General features: G+C 37.8%; 1 protein-coding gene and 1 non-coding gene across 2 annotated transcripts; both read left to right on the forward strand.

Moving 5' to 3' along the window:
- The first annotated feature begins 590 nt into the window (after positions 1-590).
- TMX1 (thioredoxin related transmembrane protein 1) lies at positions 591-18,669 on the forward strand. Its single transcript, XM_025392401.1, has 8 exons — positions 591-884; positions 4,296-4,411; positions 5,745-5,790; positions 7,863-7,991; positions 10,079-10,124; positions 10,220-10,321; positions 10,445-10,517; positions 15,437-18,669. Exons 1-8 carry the CDS (start codon positions 733-735, stop codon positions 15,613-15,615), a joined length of 843 nt encoding a protein of 280 aa, XP_025248186.1. The 5' UTR covers positions 591-732; the 3' UTR covers positions 15,616-18,669.
- On the forward strand, positions 4,530-4,664 carry LOC112629539. Its single transcript, XR_003120641.1, has one exon. It is a non-coding gene; the product is annotated as a small nucleolar RNA SNORA70 (small nucleolar RNA).
- Positions 18,670-19,901: the final 1,232 nt, after the last annotated feature.

Consider the following 19,901-nt stretch of genomic DNA (forward strand, 5'->3'; position numbering starts at 1 on the left):
AGTACTGACCTAGGATCTCGGTACCTACTGAATTTTTTTTGAGTGATAACACACACCTGAAGGTGCATAAAGTGCACCGTCTGAAAATGTACAGCTTGATCCTTTTTTTAAAAAAAATCATATACGTACGCCTGTGTAACTACTGTTCATATCTACATGTTGAACACATTCAACACATCCAACATAACCATAAGGTTCCTCTGCACCTTCCCTGTCTATAATCTCTCAGAAGTAAACCAATATTCCGACTCCTATAAAGATCCATTAGCTTTACTACATGTTTCAAAGAAAACAAATGAGAACTCTGAAGGACATTTAATTGGAAAACTGCTTTAGCATATTATAGACTTACCAGTTTGCTTGCAAACGCTAACCATTTGGCGCCAAAATCCTGGGAGCTAATTTTACGCGGTTCTTCCTCAAAGCACCGCCCCACTTTTTACACCACGCCTCCTTTTGCTCTGTTCCTTCCCCCACATTATTGGGGCACCCTAGGCGGTAGAAGAGGCGGCTTTTCTGTCATGCGCATTGTGGAGAGGCGTTCTTCCCACTTTCCCGACTTCACCACTCACTGGGATCAGACCCGTGTCATGCGCATTGAGAGTCCTCTAGACAGGCGCGCCTCGCAGCGCCGTCGTGCGCTTGCGCTGAGCAGCCCGCAAGGGCGGAAGTGGGAGCTGCGACCGGGAGGAGGGGCCGCCGCGCTCGCTGTGAGGTGGGCAAGCGGCGGAAATGGCGCCCTCCGGGAGTCCTGCACTTCACCTGGCAGTGCTGGTGCTGTTGCTTTGGGGTGCTCCCTGGACGCACGGGCGGCGGAGCAACGTTCGCGTCATCACGGACGAGAACTGGAGAGAGCTGCTGGAAGGAGACTGGATGATAGAATTGTGAGTGCGGTGCGGCCGGGGTCCTACGTCAGTGCCTGGACAGACGACTTCACCCCGCACGTTCCTCATGCAGGTCCCAGACTCCCCAGGGCTGCGCCTCCGAGTTGCGGAGCTAGCGTCCCCGACTTCTGCAGCTCCCCAAACTCCTGGGATCTGCCGCCGGCTTGGTCCCACCTCCTCGTCTCTTACCCGTAAATGTTAAGTTTCTTCTGGGGTGCACCCTCGTTTCGTTTCTGTGGCTGTGGTGCGCCCCGAGGCGCACAGTGCGAATTCGCCAGTGCGAATTCTGACGTTTTTCATGATTTTGAGGCTGCGATTGGGGCGCGGAGAAGGAGGTGTCTGACTAGTGTCTAAGTAGTTAGAGTGATTCTTCACACACTTCTACACTTATTTTCACCACATTTTACAGAAAAGAATATTGAGCAAAATCTCTCCTCTCCTTTTGTCTGTCCTTAAAATATAGTCTATTTATGGTGTTGGAATTTGGGGCTTTTAAGCTTTTTAAAAATGGATTAGGTACTTTTTTATTGTAAATGCTGAGTCAATTCAAGTCGGGTTATTTTTAAGTTTTCGTTTTCTCTTTTTCCCTTCTTTTTTGCTTTCGCTTTTTCACTCATCTCCTTTTTCCTTTGGGTGTGTTTGCAGTGTAGAGAATACCTTGGGTTGTGACGTCTAGGTCGTTGTAAATGGCATTACATTAAAAGATAATGCATTAATGTATACACTCTCAAGAGCGCCAGGTCATCATTTATTGCTCGAACGAAATCATGTGTCTCGTGTGGTGATTTCAATTTAATAATGTCTGTTCTGCAGCGATGGGAAATAAAGTATCTGCCTTTGCTTTAGATGCTGAGTTGTTGTTGATGGTGGTATTATACATATTAGCGGTATTACTGATAATGGTAAAAGCATGATTACTGAGTATTAACTGTAGTGGACACCACTAAGCACCTTTACACACATACTATATTTAATTCCCTACAAATTCTCTGTGACAGGTGTTTTTCACATTTTACAAGTGAGTAACAAGGTACCTAAATAGTTAACCATCCAGCTATTGCTGCGGCTTTCTTTGGGTCTTCAGAGTAGGCATGCAATAATTGTTGTTAGAACACCTTCTTTAAAAAGGTTCAGCTGGAAGTGGCGTAGGCTACTCAGGAGATTGAGGTATGAGGATAGCTTGAGCCCAGGGGTTCAAGAGATCGTGGGCAATGTAGCGAAATAAATAAGTAGATAAATAAAAATGAAAAGACAACAGGGTTCAGGTGAGTGTTTTCTTGTGTCAAGAATGCAACAAGGGTTGTCAAGGAGACCAGCGAAAGTGACATCCCCAAGGGAGAACCCAGAAGGCTAAATCAGTAAGTCCTGTGTTATTTAAAACAAACAAAACTGGCCGGGCGCAGTGGCTCACGCCTGTAATCCCAGCACTTTGGGAGGCCAAGGCGGGCAGATCACGAGTTCAGGAGATTGAGACCATCCTGGCTAACACGGTGAAACGCCGTTTGTACTAAAAATACAAAAAATTAGCTGGGCGTGGTGGCACGCGCTTGTAGTCCCAGCTACTCGGGAGGCTGAGGCAGGAGAATCGCTTGAATCCGGGAGGCAGAGGTTGCAGTGAGCCGAGATCATGCCACTGCACTCCAGCCTGGGCGACAGAGTGCGACTCGACCTCAAAAAAAAAAAAAAAAAAAAAGTAGAACATTTATATGGAGGGTAAAATAAAGGGGAATATTCATAGTATGCATATAATCTGCAACTCTGAAATGAATTTTCATTCAGGCACCATCGAAGGCTTCAGGGGAGAGGAACTATGACAAGTGACACTTTGTTTTTCAGTCATCGTCATGAGTAACTTTAGATAGTGCCTGTAAAATAGTGTTATAAGCAATATATTAAACAATAGTTATCATGTATGTATATGCAAAATACAGTCAAGTATTACTCAAGGATATTTTTTAATTCATTATGGTCCAACTACATAAATACAGCAGTCAGAAGTAGTATTAAAGAGAACAAGACTAACAAAAAAGAGTATGAGGTAAATCCACATTGGAGCATCTATCTATAGGGTAGTAGTTTTTCTTTTTCCTTAAGTAGAGATTCTAAAGTAAGTCTTTAGAAAGCAACTGACAGCCTGGGCAACATGGCAAAAACCAGTCTCTACAAAAAAATACGAAAAATTAGCTGGGAGTGTGGGCAGGCATCTCTAGTCCCAGCTACTTGGGCTGAGGTGGGAGGATGTCTTGAGTCTGGGAGGTTGAGGCTGCAGTGAGCCTAAATCGCCCCACTGCCCACCAGTCTGGGTGCCAAAGCGAGACCCTGTTTCAAAAAATAAAAAAGCAACTGAGCAACAAAACAAACCTGAAAAAGAAGGAATCTAGAAGTTTTAGTAATAGTCTGCTCCTAATTACAAGTGAATTATCTACAGTAAATCCATTTCTGCTCAGAAGTTTTGTCATGGAGATATTTTCATTGTAATACAGTTTATTGTTAGGAGCTTGGCTTTTATAGTACCAGTTTGTCTTGTTCTACAATGTCTATTTTAGGAGTTTGGTTTTCATAAAACAAGTGAAGAAAATGTGAAGTACAGAAACTATAGTTTTGTGTTTAACTGGTTTAGGTTTTATTCTTCCTGGTTCTGTTAAAAAAAAAAAAAAAAAAGAAACAACCCTGTGTTGTTTTATAAGATAAAATACAATAAAGTGTAAAAATAAGATCCTTGGGAGATAATGAATACCAGAGGAGTAATTTAAATGCTAATATGCTTGCATTTGTAAATCCAAGGACTTGGAAACAGGATGACCTAACTGGCCAAGAGTTTTGTTTGGCCTGCTTAGTATTTTTATGTGGGTTATTTTTTGAGGTAACAGTCTCATATAAAAATGCAGATCTCCATCTTCTTTTGAATATGAATAGCCAGCCTTAGTGTGCCAGCATCCTTTGTGGCAATCCTACTTAGTAATGGTTGCCACCTTAAGATGGAATATGTGCTTTCTTATTCGCCACAGCCCAGAACACTTCTGTTTTTCCAACACTTTGCATTTGTGACTCTGCAGTGTAAATTATTAAAATTGGTAAGCTCTAACTTTGGTCCTGAACTTTCTGGTAGCCACACATTGATAGAGAAATGCAAAGGTTTTTTGAAGAGCTGTTTTGCATGTGAAAAAATCGTGTGTCTTATTCTCATAATTTCATTTGATTAGCATCATCAGTTCATCATTCTTGATTTCCGGATTGTTAGATCTACCCTTAAAAGTTTTCTATCTGCATGAAATTAACCACCTTGTCGTCTTCAGTGTTTTTATGTAAAATATTCTTCATAAATTATACATTTAAATTTTTTATCCCAAGATAAATAGTCATACTAATGTGCTTAACTTTTTTTAAAAAAAAAAAATCTGTATTTCTTAGTTACGCCCCGTGGTGCCCTGCTTGTCAAAATCTTCAACCGGAATGGGAAAGTTTTGCTGAATGGGGAGAAGATCTTGAGGTTAATGTTGCAAAAGTAGATGTCACAGAGCAGCCAGGTACTGTAAGTCTTTGGTTAGTTTTGTTTCTTTGCTGTTTGGGTTGATATGTTTATCCTACTTTCTACATTACATAGTCTTAATTCTACCTTTCATTAGGTTTTCAAAACCTAACAGTCTGCAGCTAGTTAACCTGACTTGTGCACCTCCCTCATGGGGGCTTAGTGTGCAATGGTTGCAAAATGGAGATTCCCTAGTTGTGTAAACACCTCATTCCTTGAAAGCATTGCTTTAAGGGTTCTTGAAGACATTACCCTCTTTTTATCCCTCCCCATATAACTGCCTCTGATTTGTTTTTCTTTGCATCCCAGGCCCCAGACTAGTATGTAAGATGTCTTTGAGGAGTCCTAGAACACTGTGGTTCAGGTGAACATTGGCCAAGCCACGTTTGCATCCATACCAGGCTTCAGAATAAGGAGCATGCGGTTGAGTGTTTTTCTAGAGTCAAGGTCACGTTCCCTGACAAAAGAAGATCTGAATCTCTGAAACTGAGTTTTGAATTTAGTACCTATGATTTGAGGATGTGGGCTTCTGAATATAAAGCCCTCGTGGTTGTGAGGTCAAGTGCATTCCTGACTTGGTCCCTGGACAAGTGGCAGGTCCTGCCCTTAAGGAGGTTCCTTCCACAGACCAACCTCATCTTACCGTTCTCAGTAGTCACACTACCCTTGGGTTCTTGGCTACCCCATTTCAAATGGTAATAATAAGTAATATTTATTGAACGCTTGCCTATTATAGCACTCTTCCAAGTATCTTGTGTTTATTATTTAATCCTTATACAACCCCATGAAATATGTAATGTCCCCATTTCACAGATAAGAAAACTGAGGCACAGGTCAATTCCCTATAATATCAGTGCTGGACACCTGGCTAATAATAAATGTTAGCTGCTTTTATTTTTGCCTGTCTTATGAAAGATTCACATTATTTTCCATTTTTAGCAGCACCATAAACTGCCTTTGTTTGTTGAATGTCAAGTGCAATTCCATTTGATTTTAGATCTAAGAACCTACCACCTTGTGCTGTCCCAAGACTTATTACTACTAGTCTTAATTTTGACAGTGGTATAAATAATGAAGTGTTTTTATTTATTTAAAAACGTATTCAGTACTCTAGTTCTACATACTTTTTAACTGAGATAATGTGCAGTATTGTGTTTTTTAAAGTTGCTTTAAGTACGTAATTCACTTTTAAATTATGTATTACAAAGCTCAACTATTATGTATAATTTCATATTCTTTCCTATTAGTATGTATTTAAATAATTCAAAGTCACCTTTTAAGTAGTCAGTGATTGGCCCATGTAAAACCTGCTGTGTGTTCTTTATTTGTAGGACTGAGTGGACGGTTTATCATAACTGCTCTTCCTACTATTTATCAGTAAGTATTTGAAGATTCTCAATTATGGAGAAAGATGCATTATAGTGTAATCAGAAGTAGTAGGCCTCTAGCTTGGATCATGTTGGAAGAGCTGAGGTAATCTCATTATATTCAGCAGGTGTTTTAGAGGGCTTGTTTTGCTTAGTGTTATCCTAAGTGCCTTTAGGAAGTTGAGTGATGTATGAAACAGTCTCTGTTCTCAAAGATTTACAGTTGTTTTGAAAGTGATGTTCTTGTGAAATGTTGTGATCCTCTTCAGCGTGTTGAGTCATTATGAGTCCAAAGTAGTGGTGAGTCCTGTAGGAAATTGGGTAAAGGAGAAATCACAGTTACCTGGATTGATTCCCAGAGAATATGGGGTTTAAATGAAACCTTGGAAGTAGGATTTTAAGAGTGCAGGGTAAGCATTTTATTCTGAGGACAATCTCATAAACAGTCATTAACAGGAACATGATATGTCCAAAAAGTAGCTATGAAAGTGCTGTTGTACAGCCTTGGGTACAGTAGTAGGTGACAGTTGGGTGATAAATCAGAATGAGGAAGATTATGTAGTCTTCAGTGTCAGGTCTATTAGTTTGGCTTTATCTTCTAATTTGGGGGTATGAAATCTCAAGTCTGTGTACCTGCTGTGTACCCTAACATCATGTAGCTGGTAGGTTAAATATCAGGAGGTACTGAAAACAAGTTGACACTTCTTTGTGTTTATAGCTTGCTTTTCTTTGCCCTTTTTTCTTTTTTTTTCATGTTTTTAAAATTCACCCCACTCCCTTTACATTTATGTAAATTTCTGTTCTCTGTCTCCATAAGAGCTTCTGTCCTGCCCTTCTCATTCAGTCCTTTTTCCCACATGCCCCTTCAGTCTCTCCCCTTTCCTTTTCACTTCTTAGTGCCTCCTGACCTTATTTGGAATTTCCTGCCCTTTTTCTTTTAGTCAAAATTGTTTACCATGTCCTTTCTCCTGTTTCCTGCCTGTCGAAATCCTACCTATGCTTCAAAGAATAGCTCAGATGACACTTCACAAAAACTTTGTGTTTTGGGGTGGGGGGCTTCCTCGTGGTCTTTACCTCTGGGTGAATAAAGGGTCTCTTAACCCTTCTTAACAGGTCCCTAGTAGGGAGCCGATGAGTTTTTGAGTTAGATGAGTTTTTGCACTTAAAGATGTTGGAGCCAAGAGAACATTTATGACTCTGACAGAACTTTCTACATTGGAAATGGGAAGGAGGAGGTGGATCTAAGGAAGGCTGCAAAACTGACTGTAAATAGTCACTGAAATGAGAGGAAAGGAAACACTGTACCAAATGCCTCCAGTGATTTAAAGCAGGGTGGCTGAGGTGATGCTATTATAGCCAAAAGTACTAGAAAAATGCCTTAAAATTTTTTTTTTTTTTTTTTTTTTTTTTTTGAGACGGAGTCTCGCTCTGCCGCCCAGGCTGGAGTGCAGTGGCCGGATCTCAGCTCACTGCAAGCTCCGCCTCCCGGGTTCACGCCATTCTCCTGCCTCAGCCTCCCGAGTAGTTGGGACTACAGGCGCCCGCCACCGCGCCCGGCTAGTTTTTTGTATTTTTTAGTAGAGACGGGGTTTCACCGTGTTAGCCAGGATGGTCTCGATCTCCTGACCTCGTGATCCGCCCGTCTCGGCCTCCCAAAGTGCTGGGATTACAGGCTTGAGCCACCGCGCCCGGCTGAAATTTTAAGTTATAGATTAACAGCTAATAATTACTATGTGCCAAGCACTATTCTAATACTTTTTATATAATTCTTTTAATATGTGTATTACACATAAGGTTTAAAAGTACTTTTCTGAGATTTATCTACTTACTATATTTCATAGTTTTATTATTTGGTAGAATAACAGTAATTTTTTAAGACTTATTTAAAAAAATGTAATCTCATTGTTAAATTGGGGGCTAAAATGTCATGAGTAGGTAAATAGTATAATTTGCTATTAATACTTGTACATTGCTAATGCTTTTGAATGTTAGAAGTGACTATAAAGTGAGGTGAAAAAATAGCAAAATGAATATTAAATTATTTCTCAATGCTGGATGATATTTAATTCTGATTCTCTTTAGTTGTAAAGATGGTGAATTTAGGCGCTATCAGGGTCCAAGGACTAAGAAGGACTTCATAAACTTTATAAGTGATAAAGAGTGGAAGAGTATTGAGCCCGTTTCATCATGGTTTGGTCCAGGTTCTGTTCTGTAAGTATGAGGGCTTTTTCTCTTACCCATTTTATAATTAATTGGAACAGATAATTATATTTTATGTAAAGCATTTCATACTCTTTTTCTTTCTTGAGCTGTTAAGGTGTATCCACATTTATTACATGTTCTTTTTTTTTTTTTTTTTTTTTCCTGAGATGGAGTCTCACTCTGTCGCCCAGGCTGGGGTGCAGTGGCGTGATCTTGGCTCACTGCAAGCTCTGCCTCCATGGTTCACGCCATTCTCCTGCCTCAGCCTCCCAAATAGCTGGGACTACAGGCGCCCACCGCCACGCCCGGCTAATTTTTTTGTATTTTAGTAGAAACAGGGTTTCACCGTGTTAGCCAGGATGGTCTCAATCTCCTGACCTTGTGATCCACCCGCCTTGGCCTCCCAAAGTACTGGGATTACAGGCATGAGCCACCGTGCACGGCCTACATGTTTGATCTTTTTAGTTTGACCTTCTAAGTCAAACAGTTTCATGCTTCTTGAGTTAGAGAAGACATTTTATAGAAGTAAGTTGTACACCTTTTCAGGAATATTGTAGCTTGCTACAATGTTGTATCAAAAACTAAATGCCCCTAAGGTTGTTCACAGCATAATGGGTAAAGCTATCACTCGAGTGTAACAATTTGAATGAGTAGGCTCAAACTTGTACTCATGCTATCTCCAGACTTCAGTTTGTTTTGTAATGTTCTGTCTCCATAGAGACTGTCAAAAATTGCTGATACCAACTAAATTACATAAACTTCGACTCTTGATGTAAAGCGATTGAATTATGTTTGGTTGGTTATTCCACCTATCTGATAACTTCTTATATGAATAGTGTGTATAAGCGTTGACCATAATAGCGTGCCTAGGCACTGAGCTTTATAGATATCTAGAGGGTAGATGAATTTCTTCATAGCAACTGGCAATGGAGTGATAAGGATTGGAAGTAGCAAGCATGCTTTCTGCTTTGCTGTTGGGGTACAAGGCCTCACTGGTAATGTGAGAGACCTCTGGTAATAGTGAGTTTTGCTGAGGTACCATGGACTGATCCCGTGTGGCCATCTGTATCTTCCTATCGTCTTACCACACTTACCTTTGGAGGATAGGGAGTTGACACAGTAATCCCATAAGAGAAAAATGCTCTAGATTCTGGGAATGGGAGAAAGATCAGCCTGTCAACACTCGCCCATTGAACTACCATGCCCAACTCAATTTTGGATCCTACTGTTCCTGAAATAAATTACTGCAGACTACAGTGAGGCTATACAGTGCTTTATATTTCAGTTCCTTGTTTCTCTTCTCACTTGGCTTTTAAACAACAGAAGCAACATGATTAAAGTACCTTTCTATGTCGACTTAAAAGTATAACTGATTTTTGTTCTCTGAAATCTCATCTCATAAATGAATCTTGTCCTTTTCCAGTAGAAGAAAGTAGTTTCTTGTAAGTGTATTTTCAAGCTGCTACAATTGGGAACTCACAGACCTTTCTTATTTCTGAAGCATGCCTTTTTAAAACTGGCCATTTAATTATGTAAAATACTAATTTTTGCTTATATGATGACTTAGCATTTATTTACCTATGTAATTTGTATATCATTAAAAGATGTCAAACTAATGCTCTTAGAAATTTTAATTAATTTCAATATAAAAGAGGAATAGTTCTTAAGTAGGAAGAATTGGCTTGACAATTGTTTCTAGTCCTTCCTTGAGCGTCCCTTTGGTCATGCTTTAAAGGCTTTTAAGGGTAAGTAAGAGTTGCCTTTTCCAACTGGTTTCATGGAACTTGTAACCCTTTACTCAGTGTATTGGAGAAATGATCAGATGAAAGACAAAATATTAACATCAAAACAGTGGGAGAAAAGGAAAAAGTTACTGTCAAGTATGTTTATTTACGAGGCTGTCACATGGTAGTATCAATTTAGAAACAGTTTTCATGAACAAGCCTTATTATAGGCATGAAATCAGTGATGTATCTCTAGTCTTGATTAACAGCAATAAAATCTGTCATATTGGGGAAATTATGGAGTAGAAAATAGTATATATAGACAAAGCTGTGTATGTTATTCAGTTTTTTAATCATCTCTTTTATTTTTAGGATGAGTAGTATGTCAGCACTCTTTCAGCTATCTATGTGGATCAGGGTATGGACTAAAATATTTTTATCTTAAGCATTTATACCACTATCACTTTAACAAAAATGAACAGATTTTTAGTTTTTTTTTTCTTTTCATTTTAGGCTTGCCATAACTACTTTATTGAAGACCTTGGATTGCCAGTATGGGGATCATATACTGTTTTTGCTTTAGCAACTCTGTTTTCCGGACTGTTACTAGGACTCGTAAGTATTTCATTTTTGGAGTGCTAGGAAGAAAGATATTTAAAAACATGATAATTTAAAATAGTTACATTAGCTGTGGCATATATTCTACATTCAGATTTCTTACAATTTTTATTTTTACAGTGTATGATATTTGTGGCAGATTGCCTTTGTCCTTCAAAAAGGCGCAGACCACAGCCATACCCATACCCTTCAAGTAAGTATATTTTAAAATGTTTATCTTTTATTCACTATAGTCCTATTCATTTCTGTAATCACAATCACATTTCACAGGTTGCTCTTCGAGCTTAGAATTCTAACTGTGGATTGTTGGTCTTTATCAGCTGTGGCATAAGGGAAGGTAGAAGAAATGTATATTTCGTGTAAGAATGTAGCCCAGTGGATTTTGAACACTTATTTTCTTGACTCGTATATTATGGGGAATTTTAACATGGCATATAGCATGTAGCTATTTAATAATATTTATTTGGTGTCAATTTATAAGTGGAATATATTCTACTCTTGAAGTCTTTCATTAGTATAGTGGCCGCCACAGTTGAAGAGTATTCTTTGAATGCCAGTCAATTGTAGGTTTTTTCTGGTAGGATATTAGGAAAAGCAATCCCTATGGTTGATTTAGGGTGTCACTGACACTGAACTGTACTACAGATCAATTTAAATAATTACAAGCATTTACCAGTCTTGTAATTGTACTGTTAATGGAAGTGTTTATATTTGCAGTTCTTAAAGAACTTTTACTTATCTGTTACCTCATTTGCCTTTTAGCCATTCTGTAGTAGAGTGCATAGGTGATACTGCTCTCATTTTGTACTTGAGGAAACTAAGGTTCACAGTCACACAGAAGTGACAAAGCTTAGGGTTTAACTAAATCAGACTTGTGGCCTGATACTCCTTCATTTATGATATCTTTTGTTTGTTTGTTTGTTTTCGAGACGGAGCCTCGCTCTGTTGCCCAGGCTGGAGTGCAGTGATGCGATCTCGGCTCACTGCAACCTCCACCTCCCAGGTTCAAACTATTCTCCTGCCTCAACCTCCTTAGTAGCTGGGACTACAGGTGCGTGCCACTACGCCCAGCTAATTTTTTGTGTTTTTAGTAGAGATGGGGTTTCACTGTGTTAGGATAGTCTCAATCTCCTGAACTTGTGATCCGCCCGCCTCGACCTCCCAAAGTGCTGGGATTACAGGTGTGAGCCACTGCACCTGGCCATGATGTCTTTCTTAACTTAGGGCTTATTGAGATCAAAATTTCCGAAATGAAGTCTATGGAGATTAGATTTATAGTGTACCTTGTCCTTTTATACTGGTAGTTCATCTTTTCATTTCTTAGATAGTTGCATTGATACTAAAAAGGACATGCATAGGGGAAGGAATCATCTTATCCAAAAAGGGCCACTGATGTCTAGGAAAAAAGCGTAAGCACAGATTACTTAAAAGACAAATGTATTATTAGGTTTAAGGTTTTTGAAGCGAAATGAATATAAAATGTTTACTCACCAACTTTTAAATTGTGAATAAACCGTAAGATTTAATTTAGTAGATACAAAAGATACATATATAAAAGTAGTTATACAGATGGTCCCTGACCTACAGTCATTCAACTTAAAATTGACTTTACGATAGTGCAAAACGAATATGCGTTCAGTAAAAACTGTACTTTAAATTTTGAATTTTGACCTATTCTGGGCTACTGGTATGGAGTACTTTTGTGATGCTGGGCAGATTAGGTTAGGTTAGGTATATTAATGTATTTCAACTTATGTAAGGATAGGTTAGTTGTATTAATGCCTTTTTGACTTATGATATTTTCAACTTATGATTTATCAGGGTGTAACCCCATCATAAGTCAAGGAGCATCTGTATTATGTTTGGTTTTCTTATATTCTGTCTTCACCCTCACATAAATCATATAGCCTTCAGAAAGTCTGTAGGGTGATCAGTGTGCAACTAGTATTGGATCCCATAAAGGTACCAAAGTATGTACTAAGTCATGTGATGTGCAGGCTGTTATTGCCACTGTTGCCAGATCGTCCTCTCGTCTCCCAAGAGTTTACTTTGGTAGTCTGCATAGATTGATTTCTCTGAGGATGTAGGTGTTGGAGTCTAAGTCATCTTACCACTTAGAGCAAACTTGAGAGTGTCTGAGACTTACCTGGAGAACTTGTTGAAACAGATTGCTGATTCCCCTCACTGGGTTTTGGACTCAGAAGTTCTGTATTGGGGCCAGGAATTTCCATTTCTTACAATTCCCAGGTGAAGTTGATGTTGCTGGTCTGAGGACCACTATTTGAGAACCCTTGTCTTAGAGAAAGTGGTTACCAATAGGAAAATCTACAGGCCCCAGCACATGAACTTACTTGTCTTTTGGTGTTGACCGTACAAACTTTTCAAAAGAATACTGACTCTGATAGAATCCTTTCTGTGCAATACTGTGGAATACATAACTGGTGTACACAAAGAAGTAAGTGTTCGCAGACAAGAAGGGCAAGTCAGTGAATAGGCCCAATTTTAGCAACTTTAAAAGAGTTGAACCTAAGGAAATGACAGAGATAATACTCTACCTCTTTTAGGAAGTTACAAGGGAATTCATTTCTTGGAAATGAAATTTTTAAAATGACTTGGTTAATTAATGTCAAGCTACTTAAGTTTTTCTGTCCTCTATTATAATCCACTGTAAAAGTCACTAAAGAAATCTTTACCTTTAAATATCTGTTAATTTGGAGGGATTGAAAGGCATAAAGTAAAGGGTTTTTTGAATGCCTTTCCAAATCATTCAAAAAGAAGGCAAGCATGGTCTCTGAGCCAGAGAGATCTGATTGGGTATCCCAGCTCTACCACTTAATAGCAAAGCAGTATGACAGACATTTTCTACCCTCTGAGCATGTAACCTCCTTTGTGAAATGAAAGTAATTATACTTGCCCCACTGGATCATTATGACACTTAGGAGATAGGTATGTAATGCTCACATTATCCTAGTTACTAACATATAATAAGCATTCAGTAAGTAATCACTATACATATGATTGTGTAATTTATTTTTCTTTAGTAATACAACTGATATTAATTCAGACTTTAAAGTGATATTGCCATGCCCCTTCCATGATGGAACACATGATTTGAGTTGTTTTCCAATATGTGTGCTTGTCTTGATTTTGAGTTGCTAGGGGTGCTAAAGAAACCCAACTCAATCTACTGTTAAGCAAAATTGGAATTTATTGGTTTATGTAGCGATGGAGTCTGAGGTCAGGATTGACTAGATCCTTAAGGCTCAAATGATGTTGTTAAGATGCTGTTTCTGAGTTACTCAGTTCTCCACACCTTGACTTGTTCAATTCTCAGTTGAGTGCTTTTTAGAATTTTTTTTTATTTTTCTATTTTTTCTCTGCTCACAAGGGCATCTGGATCAACTTGGCCCTTTCCAGTCACTAGCGTAAGGTGGTTAGAGAAAACTAGTCACAATCTAAGAATAAGAAGGACATTCATTTTTTTTTCTACACCCATCTCTTTTTTGGAGAAATTCTGGTGCACTCCGCTGGTGTAGAGGTCTCACTTTTTGGAAACAAGGGTTCCGCAACCTTGACACTATTGACGTTTTTGGCCAGATGATTCTTAGTTGTGACGGACTGCCTTTTATACACTGTTGAATATTTAATAGCATTCTACTTACCAATAGCACTGCCCTTCTCAGGTGTGAAAAGCAAAAATATCTCTAGACATTGTGAAGTGTTCCTTGTGGAGGGGGAAACTCCCTTGGTAGAGAACCACTGCTGTAAACTAGTATTCACCAGGACCACTTGGGGTGTGGCATAGGGAAGGGGCTGTTAGCCCAAAATGAAGGTGGATGCCAGGCGGACTAAACAACAGATTGTTCATTACTGGTAATTTTTCCCCATGGTTTGTTCTGCTTTATTAACCCACTCCTTCCTTGCGGGTCCCCCCGCCCTGGCCCCACCATTCTCGATTGCCTAGGATTGGGGGCAGTCTGAGATCATTGAACAGAGTAAAGCTCTTTGACCCAATTCTGTCTCCTGTATCTCACCATGGTGTTCTCTAAGTTTAAGTTAACTAGCAGCTGGCCATAAAAAACATCGAAAGGGTGTGTATGTGTGTATGTATGTATTCATTGAGATGTACACTTAAGATTTTTACATTTTACTGTTGTAACTATATTGTAATAAAATACTATATATGGGGGATGAGTAAGGGGAAGCACATTTATAAGACCAGAAGAAGATATGGACAGAAATACAACCTTCAACTGTAAATGTGTGATTTCTGTTCCCTTGGGAACTGAAACAAGGATACTGACTTTTTGACCAGAAGATTAATAGCAAATAAGTATGAGATAGTTTTTTTTTATTTTTATTTTTATTTTTATTTTTTTTTTTATTTTTTTTATTTTTTTTTTTTTGAGACGGAGTCTCGCTCTGTCACCCAGGCTGGACTGCAGTGGCCGGATCTCAGCTCACTGCAAGCTCCGCCTCCCGGGTTCACGCCATTCTCCGGCCTCAGCCTCCCGAGTAGCTGGGACTACAGGCGCCCGCCACCTCGCCTGGCTAGTTTTTTGTATTTCTTAATAGAGACGGGGTTTCACCGTGTTAGCCAGGATGGTCTCGATCTCCTGACCTCGTGATCCGCCCGTCTCGGCCTCCCAAAGTGCTGGGATTACAGGCTTGAGCCACCGCGCCCGGCCGATAGTTTTTTTTTAAAAAGCCAGTCAAATTTAGCAGTGGGGGTTATCACCGTTAGTGACAGTAATATTAGTAAGTTCTGATAACCTACTACCATTGGACCAACAAGTTCTTTTTAATGCTGTATATTTTCATGCAACTTCCATATTGACAACATTAATGCTGATTCATTAATTTCAGTTCAGTTTATAAATAGGTGGGTAATTAGAATGACTTTGATAACTAAAATGGCTCATACCATTTATATTTTTATAATATTCATAGTTTTTTGGATCTAATCTTGAATAACTTTTTCCTTTTGGAAATCCAAACATGATAAATTTATGCCAAAGCGGTTTTTGGGCATATGAGACATTGTATCTTGATTTTACTCTAGAGCAAATCTAATACATCTACAAAAATACATTTTTGGTCTTTGTCTTTAAGAAAAATTATTATCAGAATCCGCACAACCTTTGAAAAAAGTGGAGGAGGAACAAGAGGCGGATGAAGAAGATGTTTCAGAAGAAGAAACTGAACGTAAAGAAGGAACAAACAAAGACTTTCCACAGAATGCCATAAGACAACGCTCTCTGGGTCCATCATTGGCCACAGATAAATCCTAGTTAAATTTTATAGTTAATATTATGATTTTGATAAAAATATAAGATTGATCATTTTGTTTGGTTTGAAGTGAACTGTGACTTTCTTGTATATTGCAGAGTTCAGTCTAGATTGTCATTAAATTGAAGAGTCTACATTCAGAACATAAAAGCACTAGGTATACAAGTTTGAAATATGATTTAAGCACAGTATGGTGGTTTAAATAGTTCTCTAATTTTTGAAAAATCATGCCAAGCAATAAGATTTATGTATATTTGTTTAATAATAACCTGTTTCAAGTCTGAGTTTTGAAAATTTACATTTCCCAAGTATTGCATTATTGAGGTATTTAAGAATATTATTTTAGAGAAAAATATTTCTCATTTGATATAATTTTTCTTGGTTTCACTGTGTGAAAAAAAGAAGATATTTCCCATAAATGGGAACTTTGCCCATTGTCTCAAGAAATGTGTATTTCAGTGACAATTTCGTGGTCTTTTTAGAGGTATAATCCAAAATTTCCTTGTATTTTTAGGTTATGCAACTAATAAAAATTAATTTTTATTAATTACAGTTACATTAATTACAGTTTTCTACACATGGTAATACAGGATATGCTACTGATTTAGGAAGTTTTTAAGTTCATGGTATTCTCTTGATTCCAACAAAGTTTGATTTTCTCTTGTATTTTTCTTATTTACTATGGGTTACATTTTTTATTTTTCAAATTGGATGATAATTTCCTGGAAACATTTTTTATGTTTTAGTAAACAGTACTTTTCTGTTATTTCAAACTGAAGTTTACTGGGAGAGCCATCAAGTTGAACAATCTGTTGTAATTTAAAATTTTGGCCACTCTTTTCAGATTTTACATCATTCTTGCTGAACTTCAACTTGAAATTGTTTTTTTGTTTGTTTGTTTTTGAATGTGAAGGTGAACATTCCTGATTTTTGTCTGATGTGGAAAAGCCGCAGTATTTTACATTTTGAAAATTCACAGAAGCTTAATATAAAACAAAGTTTGCATTCTACTCAGGAAAAAGCATCTTCTTGTATATGTCTTAAATGTATTTTTGTCCTCATATACAGAAAGTTCTTAATTGATTTTACAGTCTGTAATGCTTGATGTTTTAAAATAATAACATTTTTATATTTTTTAAAAGACAAACTTCATATTATTCTGTGTTCTTTCCTGACTGGTAATATTCTGTGGGATTTCACAGGTAAAAGTCAGTAGGATGGAACATTTTTGTGTATTTTTACTCCTTAAAGAGCTAGAATACATAGTTTTCACCTTAAAAGAAGGGGGAAAACCATAAATACAATGAATCAACTGACCATTATGTAGTAGACAATTTCTGTAATGTCCCCTTCTTTCTAGGCTCTGTTGCTATGTGAATCCATTAGATTTACAGTATCATAATATACAAGTGTTCTTTAAAGGCCTCTCCTTTAGAATATAAAATATTGTACCATTGAAGAGTTTGGATGTGTAACTTGTGATGCCTTAGAAAAATGTCCTAAGCACAAAATAAACTTTTCTAACCACTTCATTAAAGCTGAAGACCAGTATGATTTCTAGTTGCTTTTTGAAGGTATGCTTTTTTACTTTGTATTTAACGATGTTCAGATGAGTAGTTGTGTGTTACTATATATGTACTTGATATGTGTAATCAAACGACTGCTTCTTTTGCTATTGAGATGTCTAAGGACAGTAATGCTCATTAATCAAGCATTTTTTTTTAGTGTTCTAGTATATGTGACATTGCCAATTTTTTTATTAGAAAATATGTGACCAGAAAGATTCTACAGAGTAAAAAATCAAAGCAAACCAAAAACCACAAAAAGACCCCTGTACTACAGAAAATTTAAAGTTGGCTGAACAGATAGGGTCTTGAAATTTCAGGCAACATGTAATGTCACAGGTCTTAAAGATTGTCACTGTAGACCTCTGAGTAATTAATTTTCAGTTGGTAGCAGGCTTATAGAAACTCTTTGGGATTATTTTCAAATGGTTCAGGAAGGAATAAGGTAAAGTAAAAGTAATATCCTGGAGAATTCTGGGCCACCTACCCACTATAATCAGTTCAGCTCTACTACTGAAGTATTGTAAAATCTGATCTCTAGAGGAAAATACAGTATTCTACCCTACGTTGTGTAAATTCTTAATGATTATCAGAAAAACTGAAAAAAGTTTTAATGAAGAATTCTGGCTACATCTAACAGCTGCCATTTACCGAGTACCTACTGCAGCTTTGTTGTTTTCCTGTATTTATTCATTTAGTCCTAATGACGACTGCAAGACAGGTAAGCATTGCACATCTTTCAGGTGAGTCAGCTCAGAGGTGTGGTACAAATAGGTAAAATTTTAATCTAATTCTTGCTCCAAATCTTTTTCTGTTTGCTTTTGTTTTTGTTTTGTTTGGTTTTTCTTCAGTATGGGTACATGAAATTCAACAATCTCTTATTTTGGTCTTTTTTTTTTTTTTTTTTTTTTTTTTTGACAGAGTTTCACTCTTGCCCAGGCTGGAGTGCAATGGCATGATCTTGGCTCACTGCAACCTCCGCCTCCTGGGTTCAAGCGATTCTCCTGCCTCAGCCTCCCAAATAGCTGGGATTACAGGCATGTGCCACCGTGCCCGGCTATTATTTTGGTCTTAAAATTTCACTCCTATCAGAGTATAGGAGTGAATAAGTGCTATTCATAAATAACCATAATTATTCAGTATTTGCAGTCTCGTGATATTGGTTATTGCATAAAGTAAGCTATTGCAGTAAATGATGCGTTAGGAAGCAATTTTCTCTCGTCAGTTGTGTCCTTATTCAGCCTTACACACAAAAAAAGGCATAGTTCTGGACTTAATTGTGATGTAATTAAAATTATTGAGTGAACATTTTGGCTCATATTTTATGACATTGTAGTTCATCCCCATGGTCAGTTTAAGGTAGAGTTCTTACAATATATTACTTTCAATATAGGTATTTTGTTAATAACAATTTATTTCGGTTGGACTTTAAATGAGTGGTTTTACTGAGTGATTGCATGATGCTATAAATAAAATTTTAATTGAATATCATTGGAGATTTAGATAGGTTGGTACTGCTTATCTAGCAACTTTCGTATTTGTGAAACCATTAAAGCTAGAGTAACAATAAATTTAAGTTGGAATTTTGGTAATATGTAAGTAGCAAGGTTAGATTATATACTTGAACAGGTATAACATATCCCCTTTTTTCTCTATTTATTTATTTTTTTGAGACGGAGTCTCACTCTGTCGCCCAGGCTGGAGTACAGTGGCATGATCTGGGCTCACTGCAATCTCCGCTTCCCGGCTTCGTGCCATTCTCCTGCCTCAGCCTCCCGAGTAGCTGGGACTACAGGCGCCTGCCACCATGCCCGGCTAATTTTTTGTATTTTTAATGGAGACGGAGTTTCACCGTGTTAGCCAGGATGGTCTCGATCTCCTGACCTCGTGATCCGCCCACCTCAGCCTCCCAAAGTGCTGGGATTACAGGCGTGAGCCACCGTCCCAGCCTTTCTTATTTATTTTTAATTGACAGGAAATAATTGTGTATATTTATGGGATACAATGTGATATTTTCATCTGTGTATATGTAGAAAGATTCGACAAAGCTAATATATCCATCACTTCACCAGTTTATCATTTTTTTATGGAGAAAATGTTAAAAATCTGAGTTAGCTATTTTGAAATATACATTATTATTAACTGTGGTCACCATGCCATGCAATAGATCGCTAAAACGTATTCCTGTGGTCTAACTGAAACTCAGTACTGTTTGATCAACATCTTCCCTTTCCCCATTCCTCCCTTACTTCCCAGCCTCTTGTAACCATCTTTCTATTGTTTCTATGAGATTAACTTTTTTAGGTTCTACATACAGTATTTCTTTCTCTTCCTGGCTTATTTCACTTAGCATAATGTCCTTCAGTTCTGTCTATGTTACTGCAAGTGACAGAATTTCTTTCCTTTTTTTAAGGCTGTGTGGTATTCCAGCATGTATACTACATTTTCTTTACGCATTCATTCATTGACAGAAACTTAGGTTACTTGCCCATCTTGGCTACTGTGAATAATGCTGAAATGAACATGGGAGTGCAAATATCTCTGCAACCTACTGATTTCAATTCCTTGGATACATATCCAGAATTGGGATTGCTGCGATACAGGGTAATTCTGTTTTTTTTAGTTTTTTGAGGAAACTTCATACTATTTTCCAAAATGGCTATACTAATTTACATTCCCACCAAGAGTGTACAAGGGTTCCCTTTTCTCAAAATTCTCACTAA

This window comes from Theropithecus gelada, chromosome 7b (assembly GCF_003255815.1).
Source record: "Theropithecus gelada isolate Dixy chromosome 7b, Tgel_1.0, whole genome shotgun sequence".
Classification (NCBI taxonomy): domain Eukaryota; kingdom Metazoa; phylum Chordata; class Mammalia; order Primates; family Cercopithecidae; genus Theropithecus; species Theropithecus gelada.

Bases quoted from the DNA above. Each gene is read 5' to 3' on its own strand.
- TMX1 (XM_025392401.1), top strand. From the start codon at position 733: ATGGCGCCCTCCGGGAGTCCTGCACTTCACCTGGCAGTGCTGGTGCTG. The intron at 5,791-7,862 runs GTAAGTATTTGA...GATTCTCTTTAG, and splicing joins GCTCTTCCTACTATTTATCA to TTGTAAAGATGGTGAATTTA. The intron at 10,518-15,436 runs GTAAGTATATTT...TTTGTCTTTAAG, and splicing joins GCCATACCCATACCCTTCAA to AAAAATTATTATCAGAATCC.